Source organism: Tamandua tetradactyla, chromosome 1, assembly GCF_023851605.1.
Source record: "Tamandua tetradactyla isolate mTamTet1 chromosome 1, mTamTet1.pri, whole genome shotgun sequence".
NCBI classification, from domain to species: domain Eukaryota; kingdom Metazoa; phylum Chordata; class Mammalia; order Pilosa; family Myrmecophagidae; genus Tamandua; species Tamandua tetradactyla.
The window spans coordinates 15,663,694-15,680,439 of record NC_135327.1 but is presented as its reverse complement, the minus strand read 5'-3'; the positions used below and the strand labels follow the sequence as shown (position 1 = coordinate 15,680,439).

Below are 16,746 nucleotides of genomic sequence, written 5' to 3'. Positions count from 1 at the left end.
CTGGTATATTGCATTCTGGCAGCTAGCAAACTAGAACAAATGCTGAGTGAGAAAAGAAAGATGTCCAAGGATGTCCATGCAATATAACACTTATGCAGGTTTTTTTTTTTTAAAGCAATACTTGAGACTGGATTTTATTTGTTTCCATACATACATTTATAGTGTAAAACTTAGAGAAGGATGCACCCTAACATTAGAACTTTGTTTTCTTCTGAGAAGGGAGGGGTTGAATTCTGAAAGGCAACTCAAGGAGGCTTCAATATCGCATGCTTTATTTCTCAAGAGAAAGAAAGAATAAAGAGAGAAAAGACAGTCCCTGCGGTACTTAGATTCAGGTGTCAACTTGGCCAGGTGAAGGTGCCTAGTTCTACTGCTGTGGACATAAGACAATGGCATGTGAACCTCACCTGTTCCTGATTACATCTGTAGTCGGCTAGGAGGCGTGCCTGCTGAAATGAACGATGTTTGATTTAACTGGCTGGTGCTTAAATGAGAGAGCTCACTGTAGCACAGCCAAAGCAGCTCAGCCCAGGCCTTTGGAGATGCAAAAAGGAATCACCCCGGGGAAAGCTGTTGGAACCCAGAGGCCTGGAGAGAAGGCCAGCAGAGATCGTCCTGTGCCTTTCCATGTGAGAAAGAACCCCAGTTGAAAGTTAGCTGGCTTCCCTCTGAAGAACTATATGTTAACTAAATAAATCCCCTTTTATTAGAAGCCATTCCATCTTGGATGTGTTGCATTCCAGCAGCTAGCAAACTAGAGCAGTCCCTGCCAGACAGAGTGACAAAACAGGGAAACCCAAGTTGATGACTGTTTGCAACAATTTGTCACCATGACAATCTAGTTGCTGGAGCTTTCCTTCCGTCATATCCAAGCATTCAGAGAGTCTTGCTTAAATATTCCAGCTTGGCCTCTTATGAACCACAGATAACTGAGAGAAAAAACAATTCACATTTTGGCCCTAAGGTTAGCAGGACCTCCCCAGGGCCAGGTAACTGATGGTGATATTGACACAGGGGTGGGAAGGGATAGTGAGCCGTCAGGAAAGTTTAGGAAAAGAATGATGAAAAGGGAGATAAAAAAGATGGGGTAAAAGAGAAAACTTTGAAAGGAAAGTAGATGAAGGAGTACAAGACAAAGTAATTACTTCGTCATCATTTGTTTATCTGGATAGCATACAGAATTAAAACTGGCTCCTTAAAAAATTTCATTTTTTAAGGCAATCTTAGCCTCTTTCTCTCCATAACATGCCCTCAAACTGTATAATATCTAAAGTATCAAAGGACAAAGAGTCTTAGGTCAATCTCATTGCCCTTACTGGGGCAGCTGCTGGTTGTTAGTATTTCATAAAGTTTCTCTTCAATTTGAAAGGATCTGACTGTAATTATTCTTAGTAGAATAAAAAGTGTGAAAAGAAAAGTGAAACTTACCTCCACCGGGATTTGTAAACATAATCTTTGTGACTTTGTATCTAAACTGCTTGCCTGAGCATTGGGATCCATCTGGAGTTGAGTTACCAAGAGAGACCTGGCTACAGAGCTGATTCAGTGGTCAGGCCACAGCAGGGTGATGCTGCCACCTTTCTGATTTAGTCAACTACCATCTGTTTTATGAGCTGTTTCTCCAGTTACCCCATCCTTCACTCCCGTATTCTAGAACAAACAAGGCACGACTGCACAATGAGAATCTGCCAGGGTAGCTTCTAATAAGCTCTAGTGATAGATTTTCCCCACCATTTCCTGATTATTTACCATCTCCAAAGCTATGCACTTCTTGAACATGATCCCTTTATTGTCCTGGCTTATAAAACAACCTGAAATTATATAGGTCCCCAATACACTTCTCCATCCTACACTGCCTCCGCTCTTGATCAAAGCTGTAGTTTAAGAATCTCTCCTAGAAAGGGATCTGACTTTGTGTAGAGCTATGAATGAGGCTGATCTGGGTAGGACTAAGGCAAATCAGAACACAGGGTAAAGGATGATATTGTCCAACTTTTAAAACTTCAACTTCTGTGTGAGACCAAAGGGAGAGATGTTTATTTGGTGGGGAAAAAAAAAATTTTTTTTAAAGAAAATAAGTAGCTTATTTATGATCACACAGCCAATGAGTAACATAACTCAGTCTAAAATTCAAGATCTTCAGAAATGAGGTTTAGAGTTCTTTTTCTTGGCCAAGGCAGGTTTAGTCAAAGGCTAGTTTGGTGCCATTTGCTTTAGAGTTTTTGAATTAAACTATTACAACCATGCTGTATGGGTTAGAATTCAGGCTTTAATGGACCTTTCTCTGTACTGGGTGTTTTTAAAACCAAACAAAACTCAAGAACAATTTATTGAAGAGAATCTTGGCCCTGGATCTGGACACTCACTCCAGTGTGGGTGACTGTCTATTGAGGTATTCATCTTCTTGTAGGCTCCTGTGCCCAGCTGGGTGTGCTGTTAAGTGTGGGTCTGGTTTCAGCTGGCACAGTAGAGTAGCAAGTCTCTAAGTATTTGCAAGTATTGGAGAGATACTGTATTCATGGAGGCTTGCTTGAAGCACATTCATCAACTCTTAGATCAAGTTAGATCAGCTGCAAGTGAGGTACTTAGCCTCCACAGAATTGTTTTTATTAGATTGCCATTTGTTCATTTGCCATCAGATGATATTAAGGATCATTATAAGAAACAATCCTACAAAACTATTGCACCTATGATAAGGATACTGTGGGACATTATTTGTTATGATACATATTTGGTGCAAAATTTATATTTTGAGTAGTGCATTTCCTAATTTAATTTGAATGGTCAGTTTAGTTGAGCACCACAAGTACACAGAATCTTGAATAGGGTGTGAAATTTTGTCGGTTTGTCCACATTAGTATGATTCTCGAATATATATCCCAGAGTGATTTGGGCAGTGAATGAAGAAATATTTGCAAGGTCCCCTGGGAGCATTGGGGAGAAAGGAGAAAATACTCAACTTCCCTATTTGGAGAATTTCTGACATTCCTACAAGCAGTAGAGAAAACCGAACCAATAAGACCGAGACCTTGATCTTGAGGTATGCCCCTATGAAACTTATTCCTGCAAAGGACTGGCTAAGGCTAGTTAAAATAATCCTGAGTCACCCCCAAAGAACCTCTTTTGTCGCTCAGATGTGGCCTCTCTCTCTAAGCCGACAAAGAAGGTGAACTCACTGCCCACCCCTCGTCACGTGGAACATGGCTTTCAGGGGAGAAAACCTCCCTAGCAACATGGGACACGAATCCCAGAAAGAGCCAAAACCCAGCATCAAGGGACTGAGAAAATCTTCTTGACCAAAAGGGGGTAGAGAGAAATGAGAAAAACTAAAGTGTCAGTGGCTGAGAGATTTCAAACAGAGTCAAGAGGTTATCCTGGAGATTATTCTTATGCATTATATAGATATTCTTTTTAGTTTATGGTGTATTAGAGTGGCTACAGGGAAGTACTTGAAACTGTAGAGCTGTGTTCCAGCAGCCTTGTTTCTTGAAGATGACTGTATAATGATATAACTTTTACAATATTACAGAGTGATTGTGAAAAGCTTGTGCCTGACGCTTTTTAAAAATTTTTTTCTAAAAATATAACAACAAACAAATACAAACATTCTTACCATATGATCATTTCATTCTACATATATAATCAGTAATTCACAACATCATCACATAGGTGCATATTCATCCTTATGAACATTTCTTAGAACACTTACATCAATTCAGAAAAAAAATAAAAAGAAAACAGAAAAAAATTCATACATACCATATCCCTTACCCCTCCCTTTCCATTGATCACTAGCATTTCAATCTACTAAATTGATTCCAACATTTCTTCCCCCCATTACTTATTTATTAATTTTTTAATAAAAGGAGCATCAGACATGAGGTTTTGACAATCACACAGTCACACTGTGAAAGTTATATTATTATACAATCATCTTCAAGAAACATGGCTACTGGAACACAGCTCTACATTTTCAGACACTTCCCTCCAGCCTCTCCATTACATCTTGATTAACAAGGTGATATCTATTTAATGCGTAAGAATAATCTCCAGGATAATCTCTTGACTCTGTTCAGAATCTCTCAGCCATTGACACTTTATTTTCTCTCATTTCACTCTTCCCCCTTTTGGTTAAGAAGGTTTTCTCAATCCCTTGATGCTGAGTCCCAGTTCATTCTGTCCCACGCTGCCAGGAAGGTCCACGCCCCTGGGAGTCATGCCCCACGTAGACAGGGGAGGGTGGTGAGTTTGCTTGCTGTGTTAGCTGGAGAGAGAGGCCACATTTGAGCAACAAAAGAGGTTCTTTTGGGGGTGACTCTGAGGCCTAATTTTAAGTAAGTTCGACCTATCCTTTATGGGGTTAAGTTTCATATGAACAGACCCCAAGATTGGGGACTCAGCCTATTGCTTTGGTTGTCCTCACTGCTTGTGAGAATATCAAGAATTCTCCATTTGGGGGAGTTCAATTTTCCCCCTTTCTCACCCTTCCCCAAGGGGACTTTGCAAATACTTTTTTTACTCATTGTTCAAATCACTCTGGGGTTTACTGGGGCATCAGGCTGGACAAACCTACAAAATCTTATGCCCTACTCAAGGTTCCATGTACTTATGGTATTCAATTAAGCTGTCCACATAAGTTATATTAGGAACTGCACTAGTCAAAATAAAAATTTTACACCAAATAAACATTTTTTCTTTAGTCTCACACTGAAGTTAAATTTTTAAAATATTAATTACCATCTATTTTCAACACCCTGTAGTACTGACATTCCTTTGTTCTTTCTCATGCAAAAACATTTTTTAATTTGTACATTTAGTCACTATCATTATACACTGTAGGCATTCCTAGATTATACCACTTCAGTCTTTATTGTCTATCTTTCTTTCGGATTTCATTTGTGCCCCCAGCCCTCACCCCTCTATCATTCTCAACATTCAGCTTCATTCAGTGTTCTAACATAACTGTATCACAGCTAGGTAGTACTGTGCTATCCATTTCTGAGTTTTTACAATTAGTCTGTTGCACAATCTGTATCTGATGCTCCTTTTATCTTGGACAGATGAGTACAAAATATGGATAAAAATAAATAATAGAGCGGACAAAGGTTAAAATAAATTGGGTAGATGGAAATACCAGTGGTCAAATAGAGGGAGGGGCCAGAGGTATGGTATGTATGTGTTTTTTCCCTTTTATTTCTTTTTCTGGAGTGATGCAAATGTTCTAAAAAATGATCATGGTGATGAATACACAACTATGTGATGATACTGTGAGCCACTGATTGTACATCACATATAGAATGTTTATATGTTAAGAATGCTTGTATGTTTGTATGCTAAGATTTATCAATAGAAATATATATAAAAAAAGAATCTCTCCTAGGATTTACCATTATTTGATAAAAACCAATTTCCTCCTTTCTTTTTTTTCCTTTTCAGCTAAATGCGCTGTCACCAGAATTTCACAGTGTGACTTGTCTTACTTCTCTAAACACAGTTAAAATTATGATTACCTCTAAGATGTCATTAAATTAATAATGCAAATTTTGAGAACATATAAATGGCATTATCCAATTTATGTAAAACAGTATGTGTACATATATTATAACATATATATAGTAGACCTAAAACACACATATGTACACACAACATTTGTTTATAAATAAAATAAAACTGTCCAGAAAGTTATCAATTTTAGCAGTTATCTCTGTGGAATGAGAGTAGGCAGAGGTTGAAAATAGAGAAATTTGTATTTTATCTCCTTTACATCATTTTAATTTATATAATGACTTTGTAGTTCTTTTATAATAAATTACATCATACAGTTATTAAGAGGGAAAAAATTATGATTACCTTATGCTGGTTATTGTTTCTTGACCTTTCTTGCTAGTCTGAAATAGTTTAGGTAAATTTGTATGGTAACATACTCTGGGAAACATAAATATTTTTATTAGTATGAAATTTTATTCTGAATACTGTTTCAAATACATAAGCCATTGTATAAGACTGGGATATACTTTTTGTTAATGAATAGGAATTTTTATAATTCTTTATAATAGAACTACTAGCTTACCTCTATGCAGTGGTTTACAGATTATAAACCTTTTTTTCCCCTCATGGCAAAATATATATAACACAATTCGGTGGCATTAATTAAGTTATAAAGTTATTTTTGCATAATTTTGTTTAATCACATAGCAAAAGAACATCCTTCCACAATTACTCAGATTTCTATCAGTAGATCACATTTTCCTTTTCAAGTTCTATAATATATTTTCCCCTATTCTAGCCTCAACTCCTTCCCCTCTTATTTCTTAAACCTTTCAGCCTAGGCCAATCAACATTCTTTCAAACATCTATTAGCTTTTACCCACAATGCCCACCATTCTCACAAATCATGCCCTTTATTTGAAAGCTTCTTTTGGAATATGTTAACCTAAAATCTTGTTTTTCCCTCCTTTAAAGTCAACTCCAACCTCTTCTTCACATAGCCTTTGTTAACAATAAGGAGTAAAAAGAACGAATGACTGTGGTGGAACAACATTGTGACTGTAATTAATACTATTGAAATATAAACTTAAAATGGCTAAAATGCAAAATTCTGTTATATATATGTTACCACAATAAAAACACAAGAAGAATGAAAGACTAACCTACACACAACGGCACAGAATACCTTCAGAACAGGTAGAACGGATCCAGACCTGACTTTTTCCTAATGTTATAGTTAAAGATTTTTTCTTAGCCATGGGACTGCTAAACTGGATATGAGTTTTGAGCAGTTGGTAGGCAACAAGTCCATGATGTGACAGAGCAGATCTAAGAATGAGAGCCCTAATAACAGGAGGAAAGAGGACTGAGATTAAGAGTGGTGATTAAAAAAAGGACGTTAGCTTTTTCTATACGATTATTCTTCCTAAAGGGGAATAAAGTCCCCTATGTGCTTAGAACTTAATAAAAATCAAACCAAAAATGGGGTGCAGGAGGAGGAACAGTGAACAAACACTAGAAAGATGAAAAGCACAAAGTAGAAATGGGGGTAGGTCAACAATAATTCCATTTCTCCTAGGGGGTGGGATATATAAAGAGAAGTAGTAAGACAGCAGGTGGACTGGGGCCAGGGAAGGAGCTTGGAACAGATTCAAGTTCTCTTGAATGCTTCAAGTTAACAGGCACTGTAATTTCAGCTCTCTCCATGTACCTCTTTCTGTTGAAGGAACTTTGGAAAATTTATTTCACTTAATTCCTTCTTTGTAACAATGTTCATTCTCCAGGTTTTAATAGCCCTTCAGAATAGACAGTCACATATATATTTGAGTTGTTGTGCTAAAATTCAATCCTCACAGGTGGGTTCTTCTATCAGGGAGTCCTCTAAAGAACAACTAATAGTTAAACAGCCAAAAAAAATAACTCAATCCTTGGCCATGCCTGGATTATGCTAGAAGCAAGAATACCATTCTTGTGGGTTTACTCCCTTAACAGCCTCTTCTATGGGAATGATATATCTTGGCAGACAGGCAGCTTCTTCATCATTCGGTATAAATATATATTGAGTGTCCCTCTGGCGGGCGTGGAAGGCAATTTGACAAAATATGCCAAAGCTTTAAACGGGCTCATTCCACGAGTCCATCTAAGGAAATAAACCAAAATTTACACACAAATTGTTCAGTGAATTTAACATATTATAATGGAGAAAAAAGGAAAGCAATCTAATTTCCAATGATAACGGAACAGTTAAGTCATGATATATAGCAACAGGCAGTCAAAAATTATTTTTATGAGAGTTCTAAAATGACATGGAAGGTGCAATGGTAGTTCAGTGGTAGAATTCTTGCCTTCCATGCGGAAGACCCGGGTTTGAGTCCCGGCCCATGCACTTCCCAAAACAAACAAAGCAAGAAAACAAAGAAAGAAAAAACAAATAAACAAAAGTTCAACAACTGGTGCTGCAGTAATGGGATACTTATATGGAAAAAGAATGAAATGTGACCCCACCACACAGCATACAAAAAAAAAAGAAAATGACATGGAAACAAGGTTATGTTCTAATGCTAAATCAGAAAGGGGGTAGGAAATTTTATATACAGTATGGCCACAATCATATAAATTAAAAAGCATTGTTTTTATAAAAACGTATACATTTTATATATATTTAGACACCAAATCAACACGGCTGTCCCTGGGTTCCAGGATTATGAGGGGATTTTTGCCTAGCTACTTTATAATTCTCTGTGCTTCCCATTTGCTCAACTATGGCCATGCATACTTTTGATAACCAGAATATAAAAGTAAAAACTGGGAAGAAATATAATAAAATATGATTATCTCTTAGTAGGATGTTTCAGTTTGCTAAAGGCAAATATATTGCCAGAAGGCAACATACCAGAAATGTGCTGGCTTTTACAATGCAGATTTATTTACTTACAAAATTACAGTTCTAAGGCCATGAAAATAGCCAAATTAAGGCATCAACAGGACGATACCTTCTTTGAAGAAAGGCCACCGAAATATGGGACACCTCTGTCACATGGGAAGGCACCTGGCCAGGGTCTGCTGGCCCTTGTCTCCTGGGTTTCACTGCTTTCAGCTTCTGGCTTCAGTGGCTTCCTTTCTCCGTTCCTCCATTGGCTTTTCTTTTAAGATCTCTGGCGTTTTCTGTGTCCTTTATTCTCTCATAAAGGACTCCAATAAAAGGATTAAGACCCACCTTGAATGCAATGGTTCACATTTCAATTGAAATGACATAACCAAAAGGGCCTACCCACAATAGGTCTGCACCCACAGGAATGGATTAAAAGAATATGGCTTTTTCTGGGTATATAACAGATCCAAGCCAGAACACAAGATTATAGATACTTATTTTTTTATTTTTTTTCATGGGCTGGCACCAGGAATCGAACCCAGGTCTCCTGTATGACAGGCGAGAACTCTGCCTGCTGAGCCACCATGGCCCACTCTATAGATACTTTTTCATTTTTATACTTTTCTAAATTTTCTAAACTTGTTTCTGATTATACACAAAATAAGTGTTACTGTTTTTTAAAGCAATATATCATATACACAGAGACACTATGGCATCTGTTTCAGCTCTAGATCCAAACTTCTAAACAGCCTCACAAGAAAAGAAGGATTTAATAGCATTTAAATAGATAAATGGACAATAAGCCTGATAATTCACTATTTATCAGGCAGTAACTCTTTTTTCTTTTCTAATCAATTCTAAGCATGTCACTTCTAATCATTCTCCTTCCCTTGTTACTCGTATCTAAATTAGAACTACTGTTTGCCTATTTGCCTCAAACAATCAAGGGAAATGCTATACTTTTAATTATATTTCAAATAAATTTTTAAGCATGTAGTTGATTAGCAAAGAAAACAGAGGGAAGAAAAAAAAGTTCAGATTCAAGTCGCAACCTTGGTTAATGATACTTCCTGGGATAACTTCCTGGGAATATCATCAAAGATTCCATATTCATTTTTCTGGAGTAAGACAAAGACTAGAAGCCCTAATTTAAATGGTTTCACTTCATCCTGTGCAATAGCAATGCTGGTGGACAATGCCATATGCAAAGTCTGAGTATCTTTCCATTTGATGACAATACTGGCTTTGGATTTGTTCTGCTCTGTCTCCTAAGAATGCCCAACAGTTTCTCAGAAGCCTTCAGGCAAACTGGGCTATTCTAGATTCTAGCATGTTCCTACCTACTACGTCTCATATCAGTCTGATGTTACTAGACCCCTAACCCAGCTGCCCTTTGTCTCTGAAACATCCCATAAGAGACAGACCAGAATGGCGGTAGAAGACCATTCATGAATGCTGGAAGGAGGAAAAAAAGAAGGGCCTATATTTTCTTTTTCTCTACAATACAAAGAAACTGTATCTTGAAAACCAGTGACAAACATATGACAGTGACGAAACACTTTCTATCTTTCTATGTGTATCAGAACTAAAAACTAAAGTTTTATTTCATGAAGCCAGAACATGTTATTACATTAAAAGAATTTTTGCCAGACCATTTTTAAGCCTTAACATTAAAAAGTGATTCATAATTATATTTCTAAAGCTAAATTTCATTTATGTCTATATTTGTGTATAAAAATATCTCAAAAGATATGCAATAAAATAACATGCGAAAGAATATGTGATTTTTATTTATTTACTTTTTGGTATTTTCTAATTTATTTTTCAATGAGCATGCAATTTTTCACATCCCAATTTTCTTTTTGGGGGAAGATACACAATTAAATGAAAATAATTGCTTCTACACTTTTAGGTGGGAGTATATGTATACTATTTCTAGAGGTCGTCACACCTTGGATTTTACTGTTACCCTTTCTCAGATAATCTCCTTCTAGGTAAATTATATGAAATATCAACAGCAAATTATGTTCAACTGGTTCAACCAAGGATCCAAACCATAACTGAAGTTGGATGGAATTAAAACAACTAACCCCAGGATCAAGATGCTTCTGGGATCTGTACCTCCATAGCAGTTTTGACCGACTAAAAGAAGTGGCAGAAACATCTTTATCAAAGCTTCAGAAAACAGTTAAATGCTTGTTGTAACAGGGCAAGCACTGAATACAGAAACATACTACTTAAAAGTGGTAGGATCTCCTGTGGCACCCTGGCTGGCTACCCCTCACTGGCTTGGCGTAGATCCAGCCTTGGTTCTCAGTGTGTGGATTCTAGAGGGTGCAGAGTAATCCTTCTGCACATTCTGGGAGCATATATATCTGGCCCAACCTGTCTGGTGGTAGCCTGAGGGAACTGTCCCAGAACTTGCACTGCATCTAGAAGGCAGCTCACCAGGCTCTTCTACAGAATGCTGTGGGAGAACAGTCAAGTTGTGTTGCCTGGGGCAAGACATTGCTGGCACAGTATAGTGCCCAGATTGCAAGGAAACTTTTCCTAGGGAAGACGGGACATTTGTATTGGGGGTAATTCCTAGGACCACAGGTTCATGCTCAAGAAAAGATGCATGTTCAGAAAGATCCATGAGGCCCCTGTGCTTTGGTCTAGAGCTATTCTCTAAAAGTACTGTACGGATAAGCTCTAAAGAAGAACATTCGGCACAGATCAATCTGCAAAGACTAGGAGAGGTGTTTTTATTTTTTTCCTTTTGTGAGCCACCGGTATTTAAAGGAGCTCAGTCATAACATTAGTTAGATACAAGCTAAAGGAACAGATACCTCAGAGCATAAATTCAGTGAATTTACACTGAATATCAAAATGTCCAGGTCTCAACAAAAGGTTACAGAACAGACACAGAGACAAGAAGCAATGGCCCAGGCAAAAGGGAAGATGGAAGCATTAGAAACCATCAGTGAGGAGGACGTGACCTGGGACATACCAGACAAAGACTTCAAAAAGTTGGCCTTAAATATGTTTAAAGAGCTAAAGGAAACCATGGACCAAAAAAAAAAAAAAAAAACACAGGAAATTAAGAAAAGAACAGATGCACACAAAAAGAATATCAATAGAGAGATGGAAATTATAAAAAGCAGCCAAACGAGCAGAAGCCCCAAAAACAGAAATGACAAATCCCCTAGAAGATTTCAATTACAAGTTGGAGATGGCAAAAGAAAGAAGAAAAGCAAACAGAGCCTGAGGAATCTTTGAGTACTGACATGTGCATTGTGTGAGACCGAAAGGAAAAAAAAAGAGAGAGAAAGAGGCAGAGAGAATATTCAAAGAAATAATGGCTGAAAACTCCGCAAATTTAACAAAAGACATGAACATGCACATCCAAGACGCTCAACAAACTCCCAAAAGGATAAACCCAAACAGATCCACGTTACGGCACATTATATTGAAACTGTCAAATGCCAAAGATAAAGAGAGAATTCTGAAAGTTGAAAGAGAAAAGCAATGTATCATGTATAAGGAGTCTGAATAAGATTAAGGACTGATTTCTCACAGTTAATCACTAAGGCAAGAAGACAGTGAGATGACATAGTTAAAGTGCTGAAAGGAAAACACTGTCAACCTAAGAATTATATATCCAGCAAAACTGTCTTTCAAAAGTGAGGGATAGATTACAATATTCCCAGATAAAGACAGTCCATTATCACAAGACTGGCCCTATAAGAGAGGCTAAAGAGAGTACTGCAGGTTGAAAGTAAAGGACACCAGACAAAAGATCAAAGTCACATGAAGAAATAAGGATCTCCACTGAGGGTATGACATGGGTAGATATAAATGCCAGTATTAATGCACTTTTGGTTTATTATGCTATTTTTTACTTCCTACAGGATCTAAAAGGCAAATATAGAAAATATAATGAGAAATCAGTGATTTTAGAATCATAATGTATAAATATGTAATCTGCGATAAGAACTACATAAAGGTGGGGAGATGGAGATAGTTTAATATACCATTGAAATTAAGTTGGTATCAAGTATACAAGATTGTTATAGATTTAGGATATTAAACTTAAGTCCCATGATAACTACAAAGAAAATACTGGAGAATGTACAAACTTGTGGAGATAGAAAATAGAGTACAAGGTAGGGAATAGGGGGAATGGGAGTTAATGTATAATGGGTGTAGAGTTTCTGTTTGGGAGGAAGGGAAAATTTTAGTAATGGAAGGTGGTGAAGGTCTGGCAATATCGTGAATGTGATTAATCCCATGGAATGCTATGTTTGGGAATGGGTGAGATAGAAAAGTTTATGCTGTATATAGGAAGAAAAAGAGGAAGGAAGGAAAGGAGGGAGGGAGGGAAAGAGGAAAGAAGGGATCTAGCAAGGGAGAAGAAAAGGCTCAAAGGGACATTATTGGGACATGAATAATTTGGAAAATAGACTGTAAGCTTTATATCAATGTTAAATTTCTTGAACTTTGGAAACTGTACTTAAGGTGGTTATATAAATGAATAGCATCGTTTTTAAGAAATGTACATGGCAGTATTAAGTGTTCAAGGAGCATGATGTATACAACCTACACTCAAGTTCAGAAAATGGATTGATAAACAGTTGACGGATGGAGAGATAGATTACAGATAGAATTATACAGCAAATGTGGCAAAATGTTAAAAGTGATGGATCTGGGTATGTGTTGGAGTATTCTGTATAGGGTTTATATTGTTTTTGTAATTGTCTATACGTTTGAAAATATTTAAAAAGTTAAAAAAAAGGACAATAAGCCCACATATGACTACAACCATTTACCAAAAAATAACAACTTTTTTGTTGTTGTTTCTGTTTTCAAGTCAAGGAACCATCACATACAGTAAATGATCTCCTAGCAGCATGAGGTTGATTATATATTTTTAAATTTAAATTTGATTATGTTTTATATATCCATTTATTGCCAAACAGTGGTACCAAAAGATATTTGGAACTGGGTCCTGTTCCTTCCAAGGCAAGCCTCCTCTGTCTTGCCAAGGATTCTCAGCATTAAGTACAACTCAGCTCCTTACAATATCTCAGCTCCAAACGTGTCTAAGTGGGAAAGAACGTAGGCAAAGGAATCAGAAAGAATTCTTTTGTATTGGAATTCAATCCCCATTGCACCTAATGGCAAGTCATGAAATCTTATTCTCAGTTTCCTCACTGGTAAAACAGAGATAATAAAAACCACCTTGTGATATTACTCCAAAGACTGGAGAGATAATGTATATTTAATATATATAGTAGGTAGCCAATAAATTATTATGCTATAGCTGGTTTGCCTACGAGATAATTCTTTTTGATGCCAATGTGACAGAGAGATTCTGCTATACTTAACATAAAACACATTTGAAAATAATTATTTGCCTATGGGTGTCCAGCTTGGCTGAATCTTAGAAGCAAGGAAGCTGGTTTCCCAGCACTCTCCTTTCTTGCCTAGTACCTTCAGAGTCTACTTCATGTTGCTACTACTAGCTACTGATAAGACATCCATCCCAACGGTGGGAGGATTGGGTTGCCTGGGCTTACAAGTTCACCTCTTCCATGTACTCGACACTTCCTCCCATTTCTTTTAGTGCCAGCCAACAGATTAAGTAAGTAGATGGAGAGTTGCTGGTTCATTTTATTGATTCTTCAAATTAGCTATAGAGCTACAAGAAAAAGCAGACTTGGAAGAGCAATATCATGTAGGAAAATTAGTTAAAATGAGTTAGAGGTTGAACTTTGTATTCCTAAATATAAAGCCAAAGCTCTTGTACTTTGCATTAACAACAGTTTTTATTTTAGGAAAAGATTTTGCTATCAAGAATTCTCCCCCACCATCAGATAGTTCCATCTCCCTACCTCATATTAGTGACAGATCCTTGCAATATGAAAAATTTAGAATTGCCATAGCCCAAACACCCCTAAAAAGAGGGATGGAAAGATCAAAGGTGACGGTGGAGCTATACAGAGAATTTAACAAATGAAGATGAATGCTGAATCATTAAATTGATATTTCTTTTAGTCTCCAGTATTTTAGAACAGCTAGAAGTAAAAACCTAAAATTATGGAATTGTAATCCATGTCAAACTCTGAAATATGTTCTACAACTAATTGTGGTGCTATGATTTGAAATTTATAGCTTTATATATATATATGTGCTATTTTTCATAAAAAAAAAGGAAAAAGGGTAGGTGGGCCACGGTGGCTCAGCAGGCAGAGTTCTCACCTGCCATGCTGGAGACCTGGGTTCAGTTCTTGGTGCCTGCCCATGCAAACAAAAAAGAAGTAAAAAAAAGTTGACTGTAATGATAAAAAAATATTTAAGCCCTCTGGCCTCCTATATTCTGCAGCAGCTAGAAGGAAAAATATGAGGATCGTGTGGTAGCCAATGACAAACTCTGGGATCTGTCTTGTAACTACTTGTTGAAGAGTACTTTGAAAAGTATTGCTTTTTTATTTCTTTGCTTTGTATATACGTTATACTACACAATGAAAAAAGTTAAAAAAAGAAAAAAGAATCTCCCTGCCCCCCTCCACCAACTCACCCCTCCCTATCTTTCCTGCAGTGGGGTGACAACCTTCCATTTGACACCTGTGACTGGGGTTTTCAATATCACTTGAAGAAAGCAGAACTTAAATATAAAGAGATAAGGCAATTGGACTTCCGGAGAAGATGGCGGCTTAGTAAGACGCGCGGATCTTAGTTCCTCCTCCAGAACAGCTACTAGGGGAGTAGAAACGATACAGAACAGCTCCCGGAGCCACGACAGAGATCAAAAAGACAGCGTACCCCATCCTGGAATGGCTGAATGGCTGAGAGAACCTGCTCCAGTGAGATCGCTGAGGGGCGCGGGCTTTCCCGGGCGGGGCGGCAAGTGGCCGGAGTCCCTCCCTTCCTCCTTCCCGGACCAGCTGGCAGAATTGGGCAGGCGGTCCCCTCAAGCCACGGCGGCTGGCGCCCCCACCACGCGCGGCCCCCCGGACCAACTGAGAGAATTGGATCGGAAATCCCCACGGTGACCGGGGGGGTCCCTTCCAAACACGTGACTCCCCGGTCCGGCTGGAAAGGGTGCACTCTCCTGGGCCGCGGCGGCTGGCGCCCTCCCGCCACGCTTGGCACCCCGGGCCGACTAGGAAATTCAGATGGGCGCTCTCACAGGCTGCGGCGGCCGGCGACCCTCCCCGCGTTCAGACCCCCGGGCCGGCTGGCACTTTTCCAAGCCGCTTCGGCTGGCGAACCTCCCCCATGGCGAGAGTTTTCCAAAGTTAAAGGACCCACAGCACCTTTTACTGGTGGGACCCGCAGACAAACGTGTGCCACGAGCTCCACCTACTGGGCAGGATAAGAAAAACAGAACCCAGAGATTTCTCAGAAAAATCTTTCAACCTGTTGGGTCCAACACCCAGGGAAATCTGACTAAATGCCCAGACGACAGCAGAAGATAACGGATCATGCTCAGAAAATTGAAAATATGGCCCAGTCAAAGGAACAAACCAATAGTTCAAATGAGATAAGGAGCTGAGACAACTAATGCTGAATATACGAACAGAAATGGAAAACCTCTTCAAAAACAAAATCGATAAATGGAGGGAGGACATGAAGAAGACATGGGCTGAACAAAAAGAAGAAATAGAAAAACTGAAAAAACAAATCACAGAACTTATGGAAGTGAAGGATAAAGTAGAAAAGATGGAAAAAACAATGGATACCTACAATGATAGATTTAAAGAGACAGAAGATAGAATTAGTGATTTGGAGGATGGAACATCTGAATTCCAAAAAGAAACAGAAACTATCGGGAAAAGAATGGAAAGATTTGAACAGGGTATCAGGGAACTCAAGGATAATATGAACCACACAAATATACGTGTTGTGGGTGTCCCAGAAGGAGAAGAGAAGGGAAAAGGGGGAGAAAAACTAATGGAAGAAATTATCACTGAAAATTTCCCAACTCTTATGAAAGACCTAAAATTACAGATCCAAGAAGTGCAGCGCACCTCAAAGAGATTAGACCCAAATAGGCGTTCTCTAAGACACTTACTAGTTAGAATGTCAGAGGTCAAAGAGAAAGAGAGGATCTTGAAAGCAGCAAGAGAAAAACAATCCATCACATACAAGGGAAACCCAATAAGACTATGTATAGATTTTGCAGCAGAAACCATGGAAGCTAGAAGACAGTGGGATGATGTATTTAAATTACTAAAAGAGAAAAACTGCCAACCAAGACTCCTATATCCAGCAAAATTGTCCTCCAAAAATGAGGGAGAAATTAAAACATTCTCAGACAAAAGGTCACTGAGAGAATGTGTGACCAAGAGACCAGCTCTGCAAGAAATACTAAAGGGAGCACTAGAGTCAGATACGAAAAG

The 16,746-nt window shown here is 38.2% G+C and overlaps 1 protein-coding gene across 5 annotated transcripts in view; it reads right to left on the bottom strand.

Moving 5' to 3' along the window:
- The window catches only part of NDRG3 (NDRG family member 3), a 166,785-nt gene that overhangs the window by 85,751 nt on the left and 64,288 nt on the right, over positions 1-16,746 (bottom strand). The window contains exon 1 of one of the 5 annotated variants that reach the window (XM_077169496.1): positions 1,429-2,755. The exons of the other annotated variants lie outside the window; for them this stretch is intronic. Within the exon in view, the coding sequence (XP_077025611.1) occupies positions 1,429-1,500 (72 nt within the window). The 5' untranslated portion in view covers positions 1,501-2,755. Of the gene's footprint in view, positions 1-1,428; positions 2,756-16,746 lie in introns of those variants that run through there. 5 annotated transcript variants of the gene reach the window in all.